The 24,749-nt window shown below is 39.7% G+C and overlaps 5 protein-coding genes and 1 long non-coding RNA gene across 10 annotated transcripts; 3 read left to right on the top strand and 3 right to left on the bottom strand.

Moving 5' to 3' along the window:
• LOC104738283 lies at positions 247-2,705 on the top strand. Its single transcript, XM_010458480.1, has 4 exons — positions 247-1,141; positions 1,238-1,387; positions 1,487-2,034; positions 2,697-2,705. Exons 1-4 carry the CDS (start codon positions 247-249, stop codon positions 2,703-2,705), a joined length of 1,602 nt encoding a protein of 533 aa, XP_010456782.1.
• Positions 3,966-4,894, bottom strand: LOC104736885. Its single transcript, XM_010456970.2, has 2 exons — positions 4,728-4,894; positions 3,966-4,637 (listed from the first exon to the last, which is right to left on the bottom strand). The coding sequence occupies exons 1-2, from the start codon at positions 4,869-4,871 to the stop codon at positions 4,014-4,016; spliced, it is 768 nt and encodes a 255-aa protein (XP_010455272.1). The 5' UTR covers positions 4,872-4,894; the 3' UTR covers positions 3,966-4,013.
• LOC104736884 lies at positions 6,065-16,076 on the top strand. The gene is made up of 10 exons (XR_002034939.1): positions 6,065-6,526; positions 6,688-6,942; positions 13,030-13,097; positions 13,230-13,539; positions 13,627-13,699; positions 13,799-13,852; positions 14,211-14,324; positions 14,584-14,611; positions 14,708-14,811; positions 14,903-16,076. It is a non-coding gene; the product is annotated as an uncharacterized LOC104736884 (long non-coding RNA).
• On the top strand, positions 17,587-20,643 carry LOC104736881. 4 transcript variants are annotated; one of them, XR_759654.2, is made up of 3 exons: positions 17,587-17,716; positions 18,857-18,997; positions 19,111-19,531. XR_759654.2 is itself a non-coding variant. In XM_010456964.2 (3 exons), exon 3 carries the CDS (start codon positions 19,541-19,543, stop codon positions 20,375-20,377), a length of 837 nt encoding a protein of 278 aa, XP_010455266.1. In that variant the 5' UTR covers positions 17,589-17,716; positions 18,868-18,997; positions 19,538-19,540; the 3' UTR covers positions 20,378-20,643. The 4 variants fall into 4 exon arrangements, 3 of the variants coding, with proteins under 3 accessions (XP_010455266.1, XP_010455265.1, XP_010455264.1); XM_010456964.2 differs by lacking the exon at positions 19,111-19,531 and adding an exon at positions 19,538-20,643 and having other exon boundaries at positions 17,589-17,716; positions 18,868-18,997; XM_010456963.2 differs by lacking the exon at positions 19,111-19,531 and adding an exon at positions 19,538-20,643 and having other exon boundaries at positions 17,589-17,716.
• LOC104736883 (putative cysteine-rich receptor-like protein kinase 39) lies at positions 20,565-23,099 on the bottom strand. 2 transcript variants are annotated; one of them, XM_010456969.1, is made up of 3 exons: positions 21,566-23,099; positions 21,240-21,478; positions 20,565-21,093 (listed from the first exon to the last, which is right to left on the bottom strand). In XM_010456969.1, exons 1-3 carry the CDS (start codon positions 21,827-21,829, stop codon positions 21,054-21,056), a joined length of 543 nt encoding a protein of 180 aa, XP_010455271.1. In that variant the 5' UTR covers positions 21,830-23,099; the 3' UTR covers positions 20,565-21,053. The 2 variants fall into 2 exon arrangements, with proteins under 2 accessions (XP_010455271.1, XP_010455267.1); XM_010456965.1 differs by having other exon boundaries at positions 21,260-21,478.
• On the bottom strand, positions 23,511-24,709 carry LOC104736880 (BTB/POZ domain-containing protein At4g08455). The gene is made up of 2 exons (XM_010456961.2): positions 24,307-24,709; positions 23,511-24,148 (listed from the first exon to the last, which is right to left on the bottom strand). The coding sequence occupies exons 1-2, from the start codon at positions 24,658-24,660 to the stop codon at positions 23,678-23,680; spliced, it is 825 nt and encodes a 274-aa protein (XP_010455263.1). The 5' UTR covers positions 24,661-24,709; the 3' UTR covers positions 23,511-23,677.

Genomic DNA, 24,749 nt, shown 5'->3' with positions numbered 1-24,749 from the left:
GATGCCAAGAAGGAGTGGAGATTTATTGATGATGAAGAAAAACGTGCTAGATTACTGACTTTGCAACCCACTACATCTCTTGAAGAGTTGAAGGTGATGGTTTCAGAAGACTATGAAATAGAGCAAAATATGTTTGATGTGGAATTCAGTTATCTACCCACAGAGGTTAAAGTTGATTGTCCTCCTGTTGTATTGACAAATGATAGAGGTATGAAAAATTTTCTTGCATATCTGAAAAAGATAAACATGATTCGGTTGTGTGTTACATTCAAAAGAGTAGTTGATGGTGATAGGAGTAAAGTCCAGTTCGATCTGAATAAGTTCCCAGTTGATAGTAGCGATGGTTGTAATGTGGAAGTTGATGTGGGAAAATCAGTAGGTATTATTTCAAGGAATTCACCTAAGCCGACTAATGATGTATTAGAAAAGCCTACTGATGCTAATCTTGGTGATGCTGCTGGTTTAAAGTTGGAAGATTCAATGGTAAAAAATGGTGAATATTTCAGCAGTAAGGAAGCTTTACAGGCTACTATGGAAATGTATACAATGAAATATAACTGCGACTATAGGATTACAAAATCTGATAAGAGATGGTGGTGTATATGTTGCATTGATAGTGCTTGTAATTGGCGTCTCCGGGCTGAGTGTTTACAAGCGTCTACATATTTCAAAATCAACAAGTTTGTGGGTAACCATACATGTGCCCCTTCAAAAAAAAACTCATTTTGTAGGACTCCATCTGCAAGAACAATTGGACATCTCATTAAGCAAAGCTATGAGGGCGTGAAGGAAGGTCCTAAACCGAATGATATAGTTAATATTATTCGTTCAAGGTACGGCTGCGAGCTAACATATCACCAAGCTTGGGAGTCTCGGGAGTATGTAGTTAGCGAAGTTAGAGGAATTCCTGAGAAAAATTATGCTAAGATTCCAAAATACTTGCACATGCTACAAGAAGCGAATCCTGGTACGTTCACGAATTATGAAATTGACTTTGATGGAAGATTTAAATATCTATTTATTTCTTTTGGTCAATCAACAAGAGGGTTCTACAAGTCAATGCGGAAAGTGATAGTAGTTGATGGTACATTTTTGAAGAATAAATACAAAGGGGTTCTCCTAGTTGCTACAGCTGTAGATGGTAACTCCAATTTGTATCCAATCGCATTTGGAATTGCTGATTCTGAGAATGATTGTTCATGGGAGTGGTTTTTTATGCAACTTAAGATGGTTATAGCTGATGAAGAAGGTTTATCATTTGTGTCAGATAGACATACATCGATTGCTAAATCAATTGGAAACATCTATCCATTGGCTAAACATGGTATTTGCATCCACCACTTGCTTAGCAATGTGATAACATATCATAAGGGAAGAGGTGTCGCTGGTAAGGTTGCAAAAGCATCAAAAGCTTATAGAGTTGCTGAGTTTGAGAAAGAGTTTGGGCAAATTAATAATATTAGTCCTGCTATTGGAAGTTATCTAGAGGAAGCCGATGTGACAAAATGGGCTCGCTGTCATTTTCCGGGTTATAGGTATGATATTAACACCAACAATGCAGCTGAATCAATTAATGCTGCTTTGAGGACACCCAGAGAGTATCCAATAATTCCTTTGTTAGACAGCATCAGAGAAATGATGACACGCTGGTTTTATGAGAGTAGAGAGTTAAGTGCAAAGCATAAAGATCCTTTAACTGTTGAGGTGGAGAAAAAGATTTCAAGAAGAATAGAGAAAGGTAAATTCATGAACGGTTATTTGATGAGCAGATCGCAGATCCAGGTTAAAGGTAATGGAGTAGACTACATTGTTGACTTAGAAAGAAGGACTTGTTCATGTGGAAAGTTCAGCATCCAAAAACTCCCTTGTAGACATGCTATAAAAGGAGCTTTTGATATAGGCAAGGATCTATATCCTTATGCTGATGATGTGTATACCACTACTGCATGGAGATCGCAATATGAGGAAACTGTTAATCCAATAGGTGTTCCTGAAGAAGAATGGCGAGTCCCACAGTATGTTGAAGATGCAAAAGTTCGACCACCTGAAACAAGAAGACATCCAGGACGGCGAAGAAAAAGAAGATATGAATCCGCTGAAGACAAGATAAAATCATCACAAAACTCACAAGGGTCAAAGAGACATAAGTGTGCGCGGTGTGGCAAAGAAGGGCATAACAGAACGACCTGTGATATCGTGATATAACAATGGTTTGTGCATCAACTTAAGATTCCTGTTTTTGAATTTTTGATTTCACGGCAGCTGCTTTGTGATGAATGATGGTGTTTGATGGTTTTTATTTTCGATTAATAGACTCATTTGTTTTGAAATTCGTTGATGGTGTTGATTTAAGACTAATATAATACTCATGTGTTTTGAAATTCCTTGATGGTGTTTTCTTTCAATCAAACTTTCATTAAAACCAGAGTACAAAAAACAAGACTAACAAAAAGTGTTAAGCATAACAACAAAATACAGAAAGCAAAGACATCATATCATCTTCTTATAAAGCCAGGCCATTGAAACTGCCAATACGACTAGTACACAAATCCTCTGCTTGTTCGACTTCACCATACTCTCTTTTGCAACCATTAGCTCTTGCTTGATGATCTCAATCATATTCTTCTCCATCTTTTCTTCCATCTCCATCACCATCTCCTTTTGGAGCTCCACATTTTTGTTACCATCTTTTTTAGGTCCTCTAAGAGTTGGTTTTGTTTGCTTTCAACCATCCTAATCTCCTCTAGAACAGCATCATCAACCCAACGGAACATGTGTTTCTCCTTCTTCTCCTAAAATCATTGTTTCGATAACAATATTTAATAAATTTCAGCTATTGTGATGAATAAGGACTGATAAAAGTAAATTACCTTCACACCAACAACACATCTGTAAAATCTCCTACAGGGATTCTCTTCCGTCTTTGAGGTGTAGGTTCTAATCTCTCCACCACACCAGCATCTACACGGAACTCCAACCTGAGAACTTCTCGACGGTAACCCTGACGATCCAGCCGAAGAACGTTGGCTCATGGCTCCTATCAGTTTTTACGATGAAGAAGAAGAAAGTATCGGGAAAGAAGAAGAAGAGAGTATTGGAGAGGAAGATCAATTATTGGAAAATAAGATCCCTAATTTTATTTTTTTCCTTGAATATTGAATTAAAAACCGGGCCATCGGTATGCTTACATCGGGTCAACATTTAAATTTGGGTCAATAGCTGGTTTAAATCTGATATGTTTAAATTATGGCAAATCGGATATGTTTTTGTGTTGTTATGTTAACATTTAAATCGGATATGTTTTTGTGTTCTTTGTGTTCTTATGCTTATGACCTTATGTTATTGAGTCTCATATTAGTCAGTCCTAAATCAACACCATCGAGGATTAATACTAATGAGTCTGATATTAGTCTAACAAGCAAAAGCATCAAAAACCATCATTTACAAAACAATCATAAAGACACTTAAAAATTAGGCAAGGTCTACAAACTCAGCCGCATACACTGGACGCACATAAGTTTTCATTCGTTCCACTAGCACAGGATCCTTTGCTGCTGACCAAAGATCGACTGCCAACTTCAAACGAGCTTGCTTGATGTTTTCATCGTCAATCAACTCATCGAAACCATTCCATAGATCATCAGAAACTAAAGTCAACACCGCATCTGGTTCATCTTTACCCGCGTCTTTAGGACTAAGTGTAGGATCAAATCCGGTCACAACAGACTTTTGAGATAAGTGTCCTACTATGTTCTTTAGATAGTCTTGTGTATCTACATTGAGGTCTATCAATAGATTATCTAAATCAAACAGTTCAACCTGTCAAAAAAAAAAATTATGAATGGCTTTAGTTAAAGTTACAACACATAAATTATGACACATAAGTTTACGACACATAAGTTACAACACATAAGTTACAACACATAATTTATGTTTACAACATACACATACAAACAAGAATACAACAAAAAGGAAAGACCACACAACATATTACAATCGAACAAGGCATTGAGCTACTTCTTACGTACCGAAGTTTTGGGCTTCACTCGTGATGGACTAGGATCCACTACTGCTGGCTTAGGATCCACTTCTGCTGGCTTAGGATCCACTTCTGCTGGTCTGGATATCAAGGCCTTGATATCTGATACATCTTTCTCCATTGTTAGCAATCGTTCCCCAAAGGTCTCTGTGAAGCTCTTGAAAGAAGAGTCAATCAACTCCTTAAAGAACCGCTTCATATCATCTCCACATGAACAATGTGAAGTTGATGCTCTCTGAGATAGCACCATTCTTTTCCGTGTCTCTGCTCCATGGTCAACTTGCTTCTTCTTCCTCTTCTTCAAGCTAGACACTTCTGGGATATTAGCTTGCTTCTCACCACTCTCCTCTCCAACCGAAACTTCATTGTCCCCTCCAACAGTCTGAGATTGTTCCACACCAACATCCTTAATGTTATCATCTTCCACACCATATCCTTCGCCACTCTCCCAAATATGATCTCCAAAATCATAGCCAGATCTGATCAAAGCTTCCAAGTTGTCCACTTCACAATCTTTAATTTCATCACCCCTCAAATATTCAATGGACTCCAATACATCAAAGTTTCCAGTGGAGGAAATGCATGGATAAACAACATCCTGACAAAACAATAACAAAGAAACCAATTCAAAAAAAAACTCAACGTATTCGAATTTAAACTTAAAAGAAAAAAGAAGAAGTCAACTGACCTTGTTTCCAATTGATTTCTCTACAAGGAGGAGCTCATCATATGATACTTTAGCAGCACCTTTCCAATTAGAGATTCGGCTAACTGTAATCTCTGTGTCAATCTTCTCTCCCATAAGTTGTCCAATGAGAGGAATGGCTTCCATAACCCAAACTTGAAGAGCATATGAGAAACCATTAAGGATGTAACTAATGGGGTTCTTCAGTTTCTTTTTTGCTTCCACTATAGAGCTAACTAAATGGTCAAAAGCTACAAGACCCCAAGGATAAGTCCTAACCTTCTCAGAATATCGGAAATATAATATCAATTATTAATTCTCTAAATTATCTTCAATTAATTTCAGACCACAGTCGATAAAAATTTAATACAGATTTTAATTTCAACTATTAATCGTTGTTTCTTTTTATTAAACATAATATTTTTTAAATAAGAATTTACACAAAAATAGGATTTTGTAGATCCGTTATTTACCTAAACATTAAAATATTTTCATAATTTTTAAAATAATAGTTTACGGATATATATATATATATTGCATGTAATTTAAATATTTTTTTGTAAAAATTTCTTATTAATCAACTTGAAATCAATATTGAAGACCATATTCCTTTTAAAGATATTTCATTAGTTATTTTCTTGTTTATAATTATTCTTTTATTTCCATAATATATTATTAAATTTTTGAACAAATTTGAAAATCTAACGTTATCTATTTCCATTTTTAATAAACCAATATTTGTTTCCTTAAATTAACCACGTAATTTATGATAACAAATTAGATTTGACCAATTCTTGTTATCATTATATTAAAAATAATTTTTTGTTTCCATAAATATCTCAAAATATATTACGAAATTAAATATGTTTACGTATATATTTTTCGAATTGAAGAGTTTGATTCTTATGGTAATAAATTTAAATGATTGTATATGTTTAGATACAGATTTAGAACCCATCCTCTTAGTCACATTAATCACGATCCGAATATGAATATACCGGATCAACCCGAGATCCACGTATTTTTCCTAAATAAAATGATAAATCGATTTTTTTTTATTTTATTCCTAAAACTAAATTCAGTGGCATTTCATGTAATCATCTCTTAATCTATGTCTATTTATTAAAAATACTTCCCTTTTAATTGTATAAATTACTAAAATAAATAATATGATAGATGACTTTTTTTTTTTACATAAACAGGGAAAAAAAAAATTTACAAGTCCTCGTCAACTTCTTTTGTTTGTTTCGTCCTTTTACTCAGTGTCAGTGTCACTGCACATTGCTTGGAAATTTCCACTTCTATATTTATTCTCTCTCTAGTTGACGTAGTCTGCAGACCACAATGGACGTAGCTGACACTTTAGCCGATGGAATCTTGGTGAAATCGAGAGGGTATCTTATCCCTAATGATGTTGTGGCTGTTGATGGTGGTATTAGGACCACCAGTACTTAAGCCCCCTCCGGCAATGAAACTACCTCCTATTGATCTTTCAGGATCATCTTGGGATTTCCTTACGCATTTTGCTCCAAGTGAAACAGTTCAGCGGCCGAGTTCCTCTTCTTCTGATAACAGCTGTGATGAAGAGGAAGTGGAAACGGAAGAGACGGGACGTAGTTTATTCACTTGGGGGATACGGCTCACGAGGCATGCTCAATCGCTATAGACGATGGTGACTACTCAAGGAAAGTATCCATTACTTCTTCGATTTATGCCTCTGGAAGATCTATCATCACTTCTTGGCTGAAGGGTCATGTTCCGGGACGATCATCATTTAGCTCTGTGTATGAAGGCATTTCAGAGTAAGTGATAGTAATATCTGTTGAACTTGACATCAGATTCTTAGTTTTTGATGGATGTTTATGTCAGTCTTTACTTTAGTTCAGACTATAGACTTTTATTTTCTATAGGAGATTGAACTACTTATTCAGCTTCAACATCGTGATATTATGTCTTCTTGTAGTTCCTCCATTGATTCAGAATCCACTTACTCCTTTCTAACGCCCTCTTTGGAGTTCCCGGATCGCGTCAGTTTCCGGAAAATGGATTTGAGTGAAGCAGGTCCTAGTCGACACGTTCGGGAAAATCATAAATTGACGCGTTCTAAGTTGATTGGAAATTTTTACAATCCTGAGGATATGGTATTAGTGACGTCTTGGCTGAAGGGTCAACTTCTGGGACGAGGATCATTTGCCTCAGTGTACGAAGCCATTTCAGAGTAAGTCTTACTGGTTGCTTAATTATGTTAAAACTGTGGATATTTGGTTCGTTGCAAGTCGTTTTTAAAAAAGTAGACTTTCGATGAGGGATATACTAAGGTAGTCAGTTGACAAATGTGGTGCTTAGTCAGGATATGCATTTCGCTAATGGAAGCTTATGTGAAATGTAGAAATGGGGACTTCTTGGCTGTTGTTGGACATGGGCTGCGCCCAATATGCCACTCGGCCCAACAAGACTCACTAATTGTGATTTCGGCCAGACAAAATTGGGAGATAGTCATTAACACTCCGTAGAGGGTAATCTCGACATTTCGCGTTGGGAACCCTAAAAACTCTAGATGTCAACAATCCGCTATAAAAGGAGAGAGCATTTATTGGAATCATCATCTTGACCCCCGGACAAGACCTAGAGAGCAATACTTTGCATCGAAAACTGTTATTGTCTTTTGTGTAATTCATTTACATTTTTGAGCTCGTCATTATTAGCTTGTTAGTTCTCATGTGAACTAACAAGCTCAATCTTGACTCGTGTTAGTGACGATTTCACGTTTTCATCGTTAATAAAGAGCTAGCTTCATTCTTTCCCCGCAAAATCTTATTTACTTAGTGTTGTGCAATCTCCAGTACAAACAATTGGCGCCCACCGTGGGGCTAGAGTAGAGCGCTTCTTTCTGACGAATCAAGACCGACAGTCCGCATTTCCACGAAGATTCAAGACTCATGACGAACTCCAGTGCAGATCTCAACATCACGTCCGAGCAGACAACGGAGCAACGATGGGGGCGAACAAGAACACGCACTGTCCCGCCTTTACCTTCCACGACGACTTCAGTCGAGGGCGCTACTCCGAACAATACAACCTCTACACTAGTACCAGACGCGCCCTTGGAACCTCTTGCTGCCACACATGCCAAGCATCTCGAAATCGTGGCTCCAGTTGTCATTGACGGTGCCGCCCTCCCAGCTCCCTTGCTTGCTGAACAGAGGAACAACCTCGACGATCTGATACAGACTATCCTCGACAGGCTCAATAGCCGGCACACACGAATAGCTGAGCGGCTCGATGCACTCGTTGCAACACAAGAAGCATTATAAGACCAAATCAGAAGACTCCAGCAAAGAAGGCACGAACATCAACACACAAGCTATGTAGCCAAGCTGGACACACTGCCGCCCTTGTCACTGCTAGTTGAGGAACGCTCAGAGAGTCATAGACGCTGATCGACGTCCATCATCGAAGGATCCTTCGACGACCACACTAGGGAAGGGGCGCCCGCCGATCAAGACCGGACGCACAGTCGTAGCGAGCGTAGTAGGAGCAAGCCGACCCCAACGTTGCTGAACCACCATCCGACCGATGACCTGAACGATTACAAGGATTTAAAAATACAGCGACTAGAAGCGATCGTAAAGGACATCTCGGCCAAGATCCATCGAGCATTAAGCGTGGCCCCCAACTTAGAGAAGGTGCTCGAAGAGGATCAACGCTCACCCTTCACGACGAGAATATCTAGCGTTCGCGTTCGCCACATCAACAAGTTCAAGTTCATCCCATACAACGGGCTAACCGACCCAAAACCTTTCTTAACATCGATAAGTGTTGCAATCAATCGAGCACACTTTAGTCATAAAGAATACGATGCCGGCTACTGTCAAATGTTTGTGGAAAACTTAGACCTTGACGCACTAAGTTAGTTTTCTCGTCTTGAAGCCAATTCGATAAATAGCTACTACGAGCTCACTGCTGCTTTCCTGCAACACCACTTGACCTTTATGATAAAGGGGGTATCTAACGCCGATCTTTGGACGATGCACCAAAAGGACGACAAATCATTTAGAGAGTTCATGGAACGATTCAAGAGGGTTTTTTCGAAGCTCGCTATCGCAGACGATACTGCGATCTCCGCTCTCTGGAATGCGCTCGCATATGGGTCTCGCTTCAGGGACGATACTATCATATACGAGCCTCTGACTCTCAACGACGCGCTGCACCGGGCCAACAAGTACATCGAGGTGGAAGAAGAGAAAGCAGCATGGTCAAACCATCCATCAAGATAGGCAAAACTCAGCCAAATCGAACAATTGCTAGGCGGCCTGCGCCGAACAAAAAAAAAGAATGCTCGTCATGCTGAGCTCTCTCTTTGTTAAAAGAACTACGAATGGCTTGATCCCTTTTGCAAGGGTACGTAAGCAGCCTTCTACAAAGCGCAGCTATAACTCGCAAGAACACACTTAGTCAAACAAGCTCTCTCAAACGAGTCTGTCTTAGTGAGTGTCCAGCTTCTACATCGTCACCCTGGCCAGGTGTACGATTTAAAACGCGTTCCACATGGATGCAGCGGTGAAATAATCCACACAAAAAAGCCGACCCAGTTTTGCAATCAGCTAGCAGGCGGTCAAGTTTCGATAAGAAAAGTCCTTACTTGCACTCTCTTGCCTACCTCGTGGCACACACAGGGTAAGCCGGACACTAGGGCCGCACCTAAAAGGTACAACGAGCTCATCTCAACTACCACCTTAAAACTTGGTATTCGAAACACGTATTAGGATAAGCCGAGAGACGTCTCACCCCGTAAAATACATCTCGAAACCATGCAAAAAAGCAGAGCATGTCTCGCACTAGCTTGAGGGTGCCTGAACTAATAAGCCAAGTTCCGACTTGCATGTTCTTGCCATCCCCAAGCACCCACAGGATAAACCGGACATAAAAGCCGCACCTAAACGTATCGCGAGTCCGTCTCGCCTACCGCTTTACTCTGTGCCGACCTGCACTCTACAGTTTGGCGCCTACCTCCAGCTTGGCGCCTACCTCAAGCTAGGTGCCGACCTCCAGCTTGGAGCCTACCTCAACCTAGATCCCGACCTCTAGCTTGGTGCCTGCCTCAAGCTTGGTCCCGACCTCCAGATTGGTGCTTGCCTCAAGCTTGGTGCCGACCTCCAGCTTGGTGCCTACCTCAAATTTGGTGCCTACCTCAAGTTTGGTGCCTACCTCAAGCTTGGTACCGACCTCAAGTTTGGCGCTTACTGCAAGTTTGGTGCTCACCTCCAGCTTGGTGCCTACCTCAAGTTTGGTGCCGACCTCAAGCTTGGTGCTGACCTCCAGCGCCTACCTCAAATTTGGTGCTGATCTTCAGCTTGGTGCCGACCTCCAGCTTGGTGCCTACCTCAAGTTTGGCGCATACTTCACACTTGTCAGACTCACACTCGCCACCCTCGCGCTCGACGCCCTCACGCTCGCCACCCTCGCGCTTGACACCTTTACGCTCTTTATAATTGATACCATACTCACTAGAGAGAGCGCGTTGGATCACGGCAAGAGTTTTGCCACACACACGCGTTGGAACATGAGGAACTGATGGAAGCAGACCATCCTCCTCAAACGTGCCAATCTCATAAGGATCATCAATGCGACCTAGAGACTCGCGATCACGCCGACCTCCCATCATGAGATTAGCATCTCCACCAGAATCAGCGTCGGTCTCTTGGGAAGTGCTGACCTCAAGGCAGTCAGCGCCAACCTCGAGGCAGCAAGCGCCAAAATCGTAGGCATCCCTCCGCCGATCTCTCTCAATCTCACGAGGACCTAGTTCCTCGTGCAGACCTCCAGCCAGCAGGGAACTTCGACAACTGTCGAGCTTGCCAACGCTGCGCGATCCCCGCTCAAAATCAGTGCCTCCCACTTCAAGATCGTCGTCATTCTCCCAACCTCCAATGCCGGCCTCACAAGGGACGACCTCGGGACCAAGGTGCCGACCTCCAAATTGCCACGCGTCCCCACTACCGATCTCACGATTAACACTAAAACTGCCGATCTCACCCGAATCTCTCCTCTCGGTCACAATGCCGATCTTAGCAGATCTGGCCGCTCTACGACCACCGAGACCAGGTAAAATACGAAAAGCATCAGACCTACCGACCTGATCCGAATCACTCTCTCGATCGAATCCACTCCAACTCGAACCATCACGCCGCTCATCAAGATGAGAAATTCCGATGTCATACGGAGAGGCGACCTCCAAGAAATCTTGCGACGACCCGCTGACCTCAATTTCTCTCCGCCGATCGAGAGAACTCATCTCCGTCTGCCGACTAACTTACCCACCAACCTCGATATGCCGACCCGCGTTCTTGCTCGCAGTACCAACCACTTCGTCACTCTCAACCATACCAACAGTCCCTCTTGCGGCATATCAGAGCGGAGCCAAACAGCTGTTTCGTCAATACCAGTTCGCCGACCGCCGATCTCTTGATCCTCGTCGAACCCGCCGACCTCTGATACCGCAACTCTCGGCGCCACCCTGCAAGGACGAGCAGCTGGCTGATTTTGTTGGTCGCTGATCATAGGCGATCTCACACGAGGTAGCTAGGACCGCTATATGTGTCGAGCATGCATATTAACAGACAATTCAAGCACGCCCGCCGATCGCAGAAGAACTGCCGCTCTCCGGACTAAGGAGGGACTATTGTTGGACATGGGTTGCGTCCAATATTCCACTCGGCCCAACAAGACTCACTAATTGTGATTTCGGCCCGACAAAATTGGGTGATAGTCATTAACACTCCGCAGAGGGTAATCTTGACATTTCGCATTGGGAACCCTAGGGAACCCTAGAGGTCAACAATCCGCTATAAAAGGAAAGGGCATTTATTGGAATCATCATCTTGACCCCCGGACAAGACCTAGAGAGCAATACTTTGCATCGAAAACTGTTATTGTCTTTTGTGTAATTCATTTCCATTTTCGAGCTCGTCATTATTAGCTTGTTAGTTCTCCTGTGAACTGACGAGCTCAATCTTGACTCGTGTTAGTGACGATTTCACGTTTTCATCGTTAATAAAGAGCTAGCTTCATTATTTCCCCACAAAATCTTATTTACTTANCAACCTCCAATGCCGGCCTCACAAGGGACGACCTCGGGACCAAGGTGCCGACCTCCAAATTGCCACGCGTCCCCACTACCGATCTCACGATTAACACTAAAACTGCCGATCTCACCCGAATCTCTCCTCTCGGTCACAATGCCGATCTTAGCAGATCTGGCCGCTCTACGACCACCGAGACCAGGTAAAATACGAAAAGCATCAGACCTACCGACCTGATCCGAATCACTCTCTCGATCGAATCCACTCCAACTCGAACCATCACGCCGCTCATCAAGATGAGAAATTCCGATGTCATACGGAGAGGCGACCTCCAAGAAATCTTGCGACGACCCGCTGACCTCAATTTCTCTCCGCCGATCGAGAGAACTCATCTCCGTCTGCCGACTAACTTACCCACCAACCTCGATATGCCGACCCGCGTTCTTGCTCGCAGTACCAACCACTTCGTCACTCTCAACCATACCAACAGTCCCTCTTGCGGCATATCAGAGCGGAGCCAAACAGCTGTTTCGTCAATACCAGTTCGCCGACCGCCGATCTCTTGATCCTCGTCGAACCCGCCGACCTCTGATACCGCAACTCTCGGCGCCACCCTGCAAGGACGAGCAGCTGGCTGATTTTGTTGGTCGCTGATCATAGGCGATCTCACACGAGGTAGCTAGGACCGCTATATGTGTCGAGCATGCATATTAACAGACAATTCAAGCACGCCCGCCGATCGCAGAAGAACTGCCGCTCTCCGGACTAAGGAGGGACTATTGTTGGACATGGGTTGCGTCCAATATTCCACTCGGCCCAACAAGACTCACTAATTGTGATTTCGGCCCGACAAAATTGGGTGATAGTCATTAACACTCCGCAGAGGGTAATCTTGACATTTCGCATTGGGAACCCTAGGGAACCCTAGAGGTCAACAATCCGCTATAAAAGGAAAGGGCATTTATTGGAATCATCATCTTGACCCCCGGACAAGACCTAGAGAGCAATACTTTGCATCGAAAACTGTTATTGTCTTTTGTGTAATTCATTTCCATTTTCGAGCTCGTCATTATTAGCTTGTTAGTTCTCCTGTGAACTGACGAGCTCAATCTTGACTCGTGTTAGTGACGATTTCACGTTTTCATCGTTAATAAAGAGCTAGCTTCATTATTTCCCCACAAAATCTTATTTACTTAGTGTTGTGCAATCTCTTGTACAAACAGCTGTGAAGGAAGTTTCACTTCTTCAAAAGGGAAGTCAGGCAAAAGAGTGCGTAAAACAACTTGAGAGGGTATGGAAGTTTATAATATGTCCACAGAATATATCACTTTTTTGAGTTTATTCATTGTAGCATTATCTCGTTGATCAGTCAGAAGTAGGTTGCTTATCCACCTTACGTTTGCACATTTTTCATTTTCTACAGGAGATTGCGTTACTTTGTCAGCTTCAGCATCAGAATATTGTTCGATATCGTGGCACACCAAAGGCATGGACCCGCTCTGGGTTTCTTTTTCTCAGTTTCAGTTTCCCTAAGTATTTTGTTGTGCAATTGATAACTCATTCCGCTGTTTTCAGGACGGGTCAAATTTGTACATCTTTCTTGAGCTTGTAACCCAAGGATCCCTTAAAAAACCCTACGAAAGATACAAACTTAGAGACTCTCTAGTCTCCTTGTACACAAGACAAATTCTTGATGGTTTGGAATATCTCCACGATAAAGGCTGTGTTCACAGGTTTGACTAGTAAACTCCCTTGTCATAGTATTTCTTAAAACTCTGATTTCATTGGGTTAATTACTTTTCTTATCTTATGCGATAAAGGGACATTAAATGTGCAAATATATTGGTGGGCACTAATGGCGCCATTAAACTTGCAGATTTTGGGTTGGCAAAGGTTCTTTCCATTAATAAAATGTTTATATATTTGCTATATATAAACCTGGTACATCACTTATTCCCCTGAGTCGATACCTGTTTCATTTTTGTCATGTAGGTGTCAAATGACATAAAGTCTTGCTAGGGAACTCCATTCTGGATGGCTCCAGAGGTATTGTTTTTGGATCCTTCGTACTGTTTTTTGTTGTGTGAATACAATGATCGGCAAACATATTACATATCATACATTAACAGAAACTTAATTGTATCTTGATCTGTTGTTTGTTGCTCATTCCACTTACTTAATACGACATTACGTCCTGCATGGAGAGTCTATTCATTTCTGGATGGCTCCAGAGGTTAAGTCTCCTTCAAGTGTTTGATTATATTTTTAAAAATTTTTCTATTAATAAGTGTAAGTATGATAGTAGTAATCGTATGTAACAGATATATGAATTCATATCACTTTCATTGTACTCTAGGCTATACGTGTATTGTTGATTCTAAATGGAACATAATCATTTGATCAGGTTATTCAACCCAGGGGTAATTATGGGTATGGAAGTCCAGCTGATATCTGGAGCCTTGGGTGCACTGTGCTAGAAATGTGTACTGGTCAGACCCCTTACTATGATCTTGAACCTGTAAGTCTTCCAGTTTTTCAAACTTTCTTTAGAGAAAATAGAAAATTTCCCATAAAACAACAATTATTTAGTTAATTTTGAATTATACACGAACTTTTCGGTTTCTATAAACCTTGAATTTAGTAGATGCTAACATAATTGGAAACGCTGTATATATTTATTAACAACAAAATATATAAGGACTAACGACATTTGAACGGTCCTTTTATGCTATAATGGGATTTTATGAGTTAAAGTCAGAATTTGTGCAAACGCGCAGGTTCAAGCCCTGTTTCATATCGGAAAGGGTAAGCTTCCAAAAATACCTGATACTTTATCACTAGATGCTCGTGATTTCATACTAAAGTGTCTCAAAGTGAACCCCGATGAACGGTCAACTGCAGCTGAGCTGCTAAACCATCCATTTGTGATAAGGCCCTTATCCAGAGGATCAACTGCTCCACATCTCTGTAGATGAGGCTGATTTGAGTAAATACTATCTCTATAGGTGAAGCTTTTAGTTTCGTCTTTTAATGAGAATATACTAGAATCAAAAGCTGTATATATTCCAACATGGCTGTCCTATTGTCTGAGCGCAGGCGTAATCAGAAGATTTGTGTGAGATCAGATGAGACTCCATAGAAACTATTGAGGAGAGTGGAGATATGATTCTTCTTCACACTTGCGGTTTTGGGTTGCGCAGCCAAGAGCTAAGTTCCCTGGGACATATCTTCAAATAATATATGGCTCATTTCATTTGTGTTTGTTATTCGTTGTTGTTTATCTGTGTGTTGGGATTAATATTAAAACTGAAGAGACTTATTTTTACTGGAATCATTATATCAGATAATGTCTACCTTGGCGTTTTTGGTGCATAGGTTTTTTTTTTGGTTCAACGTGCATAGATTTGTTTAGTTTTGTTAAATTATAGTATAATGTATTGTATAATCATAATTGGTTCTTCTATAGACTTCACACTTGCGGTTTACATAACTTAACGTAGTTCAGTATAAAAATTGTATGTATATTGAATTTTTAAAACATGCTTCAGATTTTGAATTATTTTTGTGGGAGACTTGTTAAAGATTAAAGGGAAAAATAAACGTCTCATTCAGGAATAGAAATGTTAGATGCTGTACTGTTGCAATGTTGCATGCTATATTGTCGCTTAACACACACATTCCCCCACCCATGTTTCCTTCAGAGTTCAGAGTATTTGATTAAAGTTCTTTTATTTCTGTTTATGGTGTTTATAACTGTAAGTATGTTTTTGTAATCACATATAATTTGGATTCTTTCCATTTTGATTGTACTTTAGGCTATACTTTGTACGGTTCCCCGGATGAGCGACCAACTGCAGCTGAACTGCTGAACCATCCATTTGTGACAAGGCCCTCACCATCCTTGAGCTCAGGAGGAACATTAATGTCCTAATGTAAAAAAGGGAAAATAGAAATAGTTGGTTCTTATAAAGCTCCATTTTAAACTATTCAAAAGTATGGTAAAAACATTTATTTATGATTCTGGTCAAAGCCACTTTCATTAAAGTCTCTATATCATTCAACTTGTTTCTTACAATAATTCTCCTTTGAAAAGTTATTGCAATTTTTGGATTTATAAAATTTATTCGAAAGGGGATTTGGTGGCTTTGGTTAGGGATTTTTTCCAGTCTGGTAAGTTTGGTACTAGATTAAATGAGACAAACATTTGTCTTTATTCCAAAAGTGGATAAGCCGTAGAGAATGGCAGAATTTTGACCAATTAGTCTCTATGATGTCGGTTATAAGATTATTTCCAAGATCTTTTGGTTCCAGTTGAAGAGAATTTTACCCTCTCTTCTCTCGGAAACTCAGTCTTTTTTTTGTTTCAGGACGCTTGATTACAGATAATATTATTATTGCTTAGGAAATGTTTCATGGCCTGAATACTAATCGGCGGTGTAAAACAGATTTCCTGGCCTTTAAGAAGGATATGAGTAAAGCTTATGATCGAGTGGAATGACGTTCCTGGGAGCGGTTAATGGATTTCGTGGATTATGTGGTGTGTCAGTTCAGTCTCTTATCAAGTCCTTCTTAATGGTCAACCTCGTGGTTCTATTCTTTTGGAACAGAGTTTACGCCAAGGAGATCCTCTTTTTACGTATTTGTTTATTTTTTTTACGGAGGTTTTGATTGCTAATATTAAAAGGCTCGGGATTGCCACCTATTTTCTCATCTGTTATTCACAGATAATAGTCTCTTCTTTTGTAAAGCACAAGAGGAAGAGGGTAAGACAGTTATGGATATTATTGGTAATTATGGTAAAGCCTCGGGACAAGAGGTCAATCTTGTGAAATCCTCTATTTTGTTTGCAAAGAAAGTCCTGAATCCGACTAGAGAGCATCTGAAAACTGTCATTGGTATTTCTAAAGAAGGGGAGATTTGCTATTATTTGGGTATCCCTGAAAGCCTTGAGGGTCCTCGTTAAAAGATCTTCACCTATGTTAATGATAATTTAAGTAATCGGATAACTGATAATCGGGGACTAGTTTTATGATTATAATCGGATTAAACGGGGAGTAATCAGATAACTGATTTTTTAAAGGGATTAGTCATTAATCGGATAACTTGAGGTGTAATTGGTGCTTGACGAAAATTTTAAAACAGGGGTCACCACTATTATTAGTTTTATGTTCCAAAATAGAGAATTTCTTCAAAATACCATACTTTAAGTTTTTTTTTCTTCCAAAAATACCACAAGAAAATTTAATTTTCTAAAAAATATTACATAATTTTTATTTTTCCAAAAAAATCACAAACATAAAAATTGATTTTCAAGAGTGTAAAAGATTATATTTTTTTTGGGTTTGGGTTGACTATTTTTAATTTATAATATAGGTTTTAGGAATAGTGTTTATGATTTAATATTTAGTTTTGAATGTTTAAAAAGTAAGTTTTAGTTTTATGATTTTTTTGGAAATTTTTATAGTTTAACAGTATTTTTGGAACATAAAACTAATAAACCCAAATTAGTGGTATTTATGGGATCTACATCCAAAAATACTACCAAACATACTATTGTACTTATTACTGGAGTGAACAAACAATTCATAAACTCATTTTGTGTTGGGCTTTTTTATTTACAAATTTTTCTTAAATTCATTTAAAATTATCAAAATCATAAATAAAATTTAAAATTATTTGGTTAACAAACCAAGTAAATGTGTGAAACCTGAGTATGGGCTTTAAAGTCCCAGATAAATAATAAATGGGCCTATAACATCATTTCTAAAACAACACCGAACTTAAGGACTGGGATCTTATAAACAAACATTAAGCTCTCGCCGTCAGGTCACATTTATCGCCACCGCTGAGACCGCCGCTTAGGGCCGTCTCCTCCGTTATCTCCATAACCACAGCAACCCTCATCACCTGGTAAGCTCCATTTTCTAATCTATTCGATCTCTTACGATGTCGGATCTGTTTCTATTGAAGTTAAATCTCTTGCGATTCCGATCTTTACTCTGAGATTTATCTGAATTAGGGTTCACGATTTGAGTTCTTGGGTTTTCTCGCTTTATCATTTCTACTGTTATTTGGCCTAACTGGTTCTGATTTTGTCTCTTCTCTGATTACTCTCTTTCGCGCTTGTGTTTATGTTTGAAAACTGCTTGGAAAATTGAAAATGTTATCAATCTTGACTATAATATTTGTTTTGGTCCAAGGAGAGAACTTAGGTTCGTATGTGGTGGGCTCTCTATGTTGTATGGTCTAATGGATGTGTTGGGTTTTCATTTTTCCTTGAAAATTTGGAATTTGATTCTTGAATCGTGGAACATTGGATCCATTTCACTTAAAAAAATATAAATGAATGAACATTTTAGATGTATCAAAGGAAATTTTAGCACAAATTGGAGTTTTGATTAGCACTTTTTGTGTTGGAGTGTGATTTATATTCGTTTTGTTTGTATTTGGGTAGCATCTTGGTGCATTGGATATTTTTTTAATCATTTTCGTGCTTTGGATTTGGACATGGCAATTGCTCATACTTATATTCTGGTCTATGTGTGACTTGGACTATTCTTATTTGCTTATCGTGAGTCAAATCTTTCAGTCCTGGTTGGTATGGCTATAAATCTTCCTATGAGTAGTGTTTGGGTTGATTTCATGTTGAAGTCGTAGTCTAGACTCTAGAGACCTCACTGAGTACTTCCCCTTGTAGTTGCAAAGGAAGAGTGACGAGTCTTTGGGGATTCTTTTAGAGGGAGACATAAGAGGACCTTCCTTAATTGAGTTTGTTTTATTTTGGTTTTGGTATCCAGCCTTAAAATGTTTTTGTTCTTTTACTGAGATTACCTTGCTAATCATTGTATTTATTGATTTTTAAATAAACAAACAAAAATTGGTTCTATTCTCATGTTTTTTTTTATAAACAAGTATGAAACATGGTTTTGAGTTATGCTTCCTTTAATTGGAAACACATATCGAATTAGGACGTTTCATAGCTAGTGGATATCATTTCTTCCCTTGCCTATAGTTATGTTCAGTATTATTGAAAACTTATTTTGTTTGAAGTTCCTCGGCAGGAAAATCCTGTAGAGTCTGAGCCAATGTTGTCGGCGAGAACCTCAAAAGTTGTGGGTGTTTTTCCCGCCGATAAAGCTGCTGGCAAGATGTGTTGGGGTTGGGGTTGGGTAGGATGGTGTGTAGGGCAAGGTAAGGATGCTTTATTTACAAAAGAATCATTTAGAACTTTGGCTTCCAAATTTGTTTTTGGGGCTTATCCCATGGAAAAAGTTCTCTATTTTGTTTTTTTTTTTTGGACTAAGGAGGATTCTTGCGTTTCTTTAAACATGGGACACTTGAAGATATGATCTTGGATTAGTTTCTGCCTCTTGTGGTATTATCATTACAGTGTGAGGTTTTAACATTCCGAAAGTTAGTTCTTGGATCACAATCAAAGATGTGATATACCTAAGACTATGTTCTTCCCTGTTAGTACCGTCTTTGTGAGAATATGCGGGTTCTGGTCGATACCCTTTCAGTGCACCAGTTTACCGGAATCATATTGGAAACAAAAAACTCTTAGGTTACAACAATATTGTCATGGATCAATTGATGCGCGTCCTCTGTTTGTCAGTTGTAAATTTGCATAAAATTGTTGATTGCTGAGAAGCGTCTTGTGAAGTGAATTCTTTTTAAAAAAAAAATATATAGCTGTCAGCTGATAATCATTTTTGTTGTGGATTTAATTAGCAAATGGGGAGAACTAAGGAACACGCATCATTTACTCGGTTTCCACCCGCCCCTCGGAAAGATATTAACTTTAAAAAAGATTTAAACAAAGGAAACCAGGAAAAGGGATATGTGAAGGCTCTGAAAAGAAAACCTTGGAAAGGTGTGACATGCCCTGTCTGTCTTGAGGTTCCTCACAACTCGGTCGTCCTCCTTTGCTCATCTTACCACAAAGGATGCCGTCCTTGCATGTGTGCCACGGGAAGTCGTTTCTCAAATTGTTTAGAGCAGTACAAAAAGGCCTATGCGAAGGATGAGAAAAGTGACAAACCGCCAGAGCTATTGTGCCCGCTCTGTAGGGGTCAGGTGAAAGGTTGGACTGTTGTGGAAAAGGAACGGAAGTATCTGAATTCTAAGAAAAGGTCATGCATGAAAGATAACTGCTCGTTTTATGGAAGCTATAGACAGCTCAAGAAGCATGTCAAGGCAGTACATCCGAGATCCAACCCAAGAGCCATAGACCCTGTGCTTGAGGAGAAATGGAAGAAGCTTGAAGGTGAGAGGGAGAGGAGTGATGTGATCAGCACAGTCATGTCGTCGACACCTGGGGCTGTGGTATTTGGAGACTATGTGCTCGAGCCGTACAATGATGATTATGATGATGACGACGAAGACAGTGAGTCAGATGATGGTATTGAAGGTGGATTCTTCGAGCTGGGATCACTTGCAGGATTTGACATGAGTCGTATACAACCACGTTTTGCTCCAGCCATCTCAAGCCGGGGACTTCGCACTATTCTCACAAGGAACCGGTGGGTTCGAAGCAGAGGTGTGAGCAGAAGGCGGCAAACACAAGATTGATGATTGATGATTGGAAAGCGGATGTTTCTAGTCCGTCTGACCAAGTTAAGCTCCGAACTCTATAAAAGCCACGGAGGGAAAGGCGAGTGGGAACAAAACAAATGGTTGTTGATTGAAGTTTTCTAGTTAGCGGTTTAGAGTTTCTTCAGGTTTGGAAGATTCAGTTGGGTGTTCCCTCGACCTTTGATTTAAAAGAGTTCAAACGTTTTATATGCTTTTGGTACTTTTTACTTGATTTGAAAATATCTTCGGTGGTTTCTTTTTGTCTCTTTTGATTTTTTTTACCTTTTATATATATACTGGGAAAGACAGTTTTCAAGATCAAAATCAAAACTCTGCTACATTGAGAAGTATAAGAGATCATTAATATTAAATCTTCGAGTTCATGCATTTATAAAAACAAATACAATGTTTTTTGTTTCCTCACTAAAACTCAACGAGAACTCAATTCCGTAAAGACTTCGCTCACTGATGACGTTGCACCATTCTCAGATTGGGTTTGATTTCTAGTGAAAGCAGCAGCCTTAGGTAAAGGAATGGTGACTGTCTAGCTGCCAAGCCAAACTATGACAGAGCTCATGGTTGGTCTCTTTGCTGCATTCTCTTGAACGCACAACAAACCAATCTGGATCAATTTGGTGATCTCGTGTCTTGGACTCTGTATAGAAATGATCGATTATAGTCTCCGGCTTTCCTTCAACCCATCTCTTCCATGTCTGACCAAAACAAAAAAACATGTTCTTACTTTTTCTCTTTAGAGATTTGGAAGATAAAAGAATGGAGCAAAAAGATTGATTATATATATGAAGAAGCATTTCCTATATTATTCTCTAGAAATGTTTTAGAAATATAGAAAATGCACCTTTTTGAAAAAAGGCTCACCGAAGATAAAGTGATCAAGACTTGAGTTGGGGTCTTGGGGACAAACTCGTAGACAAGAACCTCTTTGTCTCCTTCATTACAAAACCCAAGAAGCTTAACTAGATTCCTATGTTGGAGTCTCGTCAGGAGTGAAACCTCATTCTTAAACTCCATATCTCCTTGTCCTGACCCTCTTGTTAATCTCTTCACAGCTATCTCTTTCCCATTTAGTAATGTCCCCTGAAACAAGTTCCTAAGATATGTTACCAATCCATGACCAAGATCGATCAAGAACTCATTATTAGGAAAATTAATTACTATAAGTACCTTATAGACTGTACTAAATCCACCTTGGCCAAGCTTATTTTCAGATGAGAATCCATCCGTTGCCTTTACGATCATATCAAGATCAAAACGTAACATAAATTGACCATCCAAATCAGAGTACTCTGCATTACCAACTAAAAGAAATGAAAATAAGCATACCTGATAAGCACATGAGAGGCACATGTGAGGAGCTAAAAGAATGAGAACAATGTAGAGTATAAATAGAGATAGATTACTATTGTAAAGGGCATCATGTGTGATCATTGATGTGTAAAGAGGAATTAGAGCTTATGTGCTCTGTTCTTAGGTGTTCTTAGGTGATGAGATTGGAGAACTGTAACTCACAATCTTATCAATACCTCTCTTAAGGTTGATTGAAGCAAGAAACAAGGTATGTAGACTTACCATTGGTTCTGTCTGGTTTACTCCTCCGAGCATAGAATTTGATTAGACAAATAAACACCAAAATATTAATAAAAGTAGAAACCGCAATTATCGCAATGTGTCCGCTATAACTAACGCTTCTTACTGCCAATAGTTCTAACACTTTTTAAATCTCAGAATCTCTATATCAATTTTAAAACTTGTGACAATGTTTCTAACTCATTTGTTTCTACCTTTCTTGTCTCTTATAGAGCTCCCATTTTCTGGTGCTTGATCATGAGCGTGAGGTCGAGGAGGCGCTTGAACTCTTGTTACATTAACAAAAGCACCATGGAAAGCATATAGATCCCACCTGAAAACATGACCTCTCCCTCTAAAAAAATAATTTTTTTCCTTTCATTTTCTAACTTCAAACCGAGTGACCACTCCTAACAGATTCAGAATTTTCTTCTTGTGTTTTTTTTTTTTTAGACTCCAAAGCCGACCCATGACAACTTTTATTGTACTTAGGAAAGACACTACTGAGATTTGTCTCCACGACTCAACATGGTTGAGGTAATTTGACAATCCTTGAGGCTTTCTTATGTTTCGGCACATAATCATGGAGTTGTAATCATGCGACATTTGAAATTGCTAAGTGCATCCATAACATGATAACAACCTTACATCTCTCAAGGCAGCTCAGCTTGGACATATGAACGCTCCTTCTCTGACCTCCTTGGCAGTGTCTTGGCCTCTCAGCCTCTGTTTTGTCTCCTTTCTCACCATTGACTCTTCTCTCTATTTTCTGTTGTTGCTCTAGTCTATATACATTCTAGTCCGATTACAGAGGAACCAAAAAGTGTCAAAATTTGTTCACAAGTCCGATTACAAGGTTTAACGAGATTAATGGAACGCATACAACAACAATAACAAAAAGACTATTTCGCTACTCAATCAATATAATGTCGTGTATTGGAGGTTGAGATGGGTTGAGATGCCCTTGAATCGAGGCTTTTTTTTTTTAAGTTCTGTTGTCGAGAGAATGAGTGGTGGAACACAAGAAATCAACTAGTTGCGGATTAGGATTTTGAGGACCTCTATATTTTACTTTCCATCGTTAGGGCATCTCCAACCCTACTCTATTTTAGAGTCAAATTTCTATTATAGAGAAACATTTGCTCCAACCCTACTCTATATTTTGCTATGATGACTCTATCTATATATAGAGCAACTCTATTCTCACCTCTATTTTTTTACACTACCTCTATTTTAGAGTTGAAAATAGAGTAATACATTACTCTATTTTAGAGAAAAAAATAGAGATATACATTGGAGATGCTCTTAGGATTATCCGAGTATGGATTACCTCTATACCTACGCCAAACCCGGGTTTCAATGTACCGTTCTCACTGTTTGAACAAAAACTAAACTAATTACACAGCTTTCTCCATTACTTTAAGTCATCGTAAACTGACAATATCAAGTATGAACCGCCAAACCCTAGTCGTGAGTATAACCACCACCTTTCCATTTTAGCAACGATGCAAAAATAAAAAGACATGGACACTGCCCCCAAAAATATCAAAGAAAAGAAATGAAATATACTTCCTACTAGTTTGCAATCATTTCAAGTATTTAATACGGCAAATTTCTAGTGCTTTACAAACCCATGTTCTACTGAGCCTAACCAAACTAGGGGAAATCATTACCTCTTGTTTAGGTCGACAAATAAACACCTTTTTTTTTTCAACCAGATTTGCTTGTGCTAGTTCCTCCAGCTGTTGTGTTAACCTGTTTTGAGAGATAGGCTTCATAGATTTCAACAATTAGACGAGGATCCTTCTCCACGAGCTCCATGTATTCCTCTCTTTTAGTAAGCTTTTCCATATTTTCAGTGATCTGCGACAATGCAGCATCAAGAACATGTTTTGCGTTGTGTTGGTGGGCAAAGGCATAGGTCATGAGAGAGTTGTCCCAACTGAGTTTGGTTACCAAAAACCTCTCACAGTAACTCTTGAGATGTTTCACTTGGTATTTCTCCGACATCACCAAAAGATCACATGCCATTTGCTCATCAAGACATGCTTCAGCTGTGTAGAGATAATATACGAAAGTCCGAAGAGCGTCATAAGATACATCGCTGATCTTGATAGTGCCACTACGGCTCTCTTCCATCTCATTCTCAAGCATTGCTTTGAAAACTGGGGAACGACTCACCTAGCAGCAATAGTCACAATTAAAGCCAATAGGGAACACACAGCCTAACTCAGAATTAGCCAAATGGCTCCTTTAAGTAACAAATGATCAAACACTTATAGGGTTTCATAATCTATCAAATGGATTCATATTCTGAAAAAGTCATTAGAGAAACGAACCAGAACGGATTTATGAGCAGGAATAGGAGGAGCTCCGGCGTTGTCCTCAGAGGCGATGAGAACAACATCAGTGAAGGATCTGGAGCTTGAGCTATTGCAGTGATCGAGAGAAGAAGATAAACGGAGGAAAGCAACTTTAGCCTTGAGGTCATCGATCTCGCGTTTGAGTTCTTCCTCAGTCTCGCCGGCTTCAACGTAGCACTCCTTGCAGGTTCCAGCGTCGCGAGGGAGGTACTCTTCTCTACAAGAGATGCATCGCATCGCCGTATCGGTATCGGTATCGGAATCGGAATTGGAATCGGATCCGGTTTCGCTGTCGGAGCCGATTTGGCATCGGTGGTGGTGTCTCCTCATCTTAAACGGTACCGTTTTCAAAGTCTTTCCGTCCCTCTCAAACAATTTATTTAGTTTTCTGAGTTGAGATTTTTTTTTTTTTTTTTTTT

The sequence above is a fragment of the Camelina sativa genome, chromosome 13 (assembly GCF_000633955.1).
Source record: "Camelina sativa cultivar DH55 chromosome 13, Cs, whole genome shotgun sequence".
NCBI lineage: Eukaryota > Viridiplantae > Streptophyta > Magnoliopsida > Brassicales > Brassicaceae > Camelina > Camelina sativa.
This window is presented reverse-complemented; position numbering and strand designations above follow the sequence as displayed.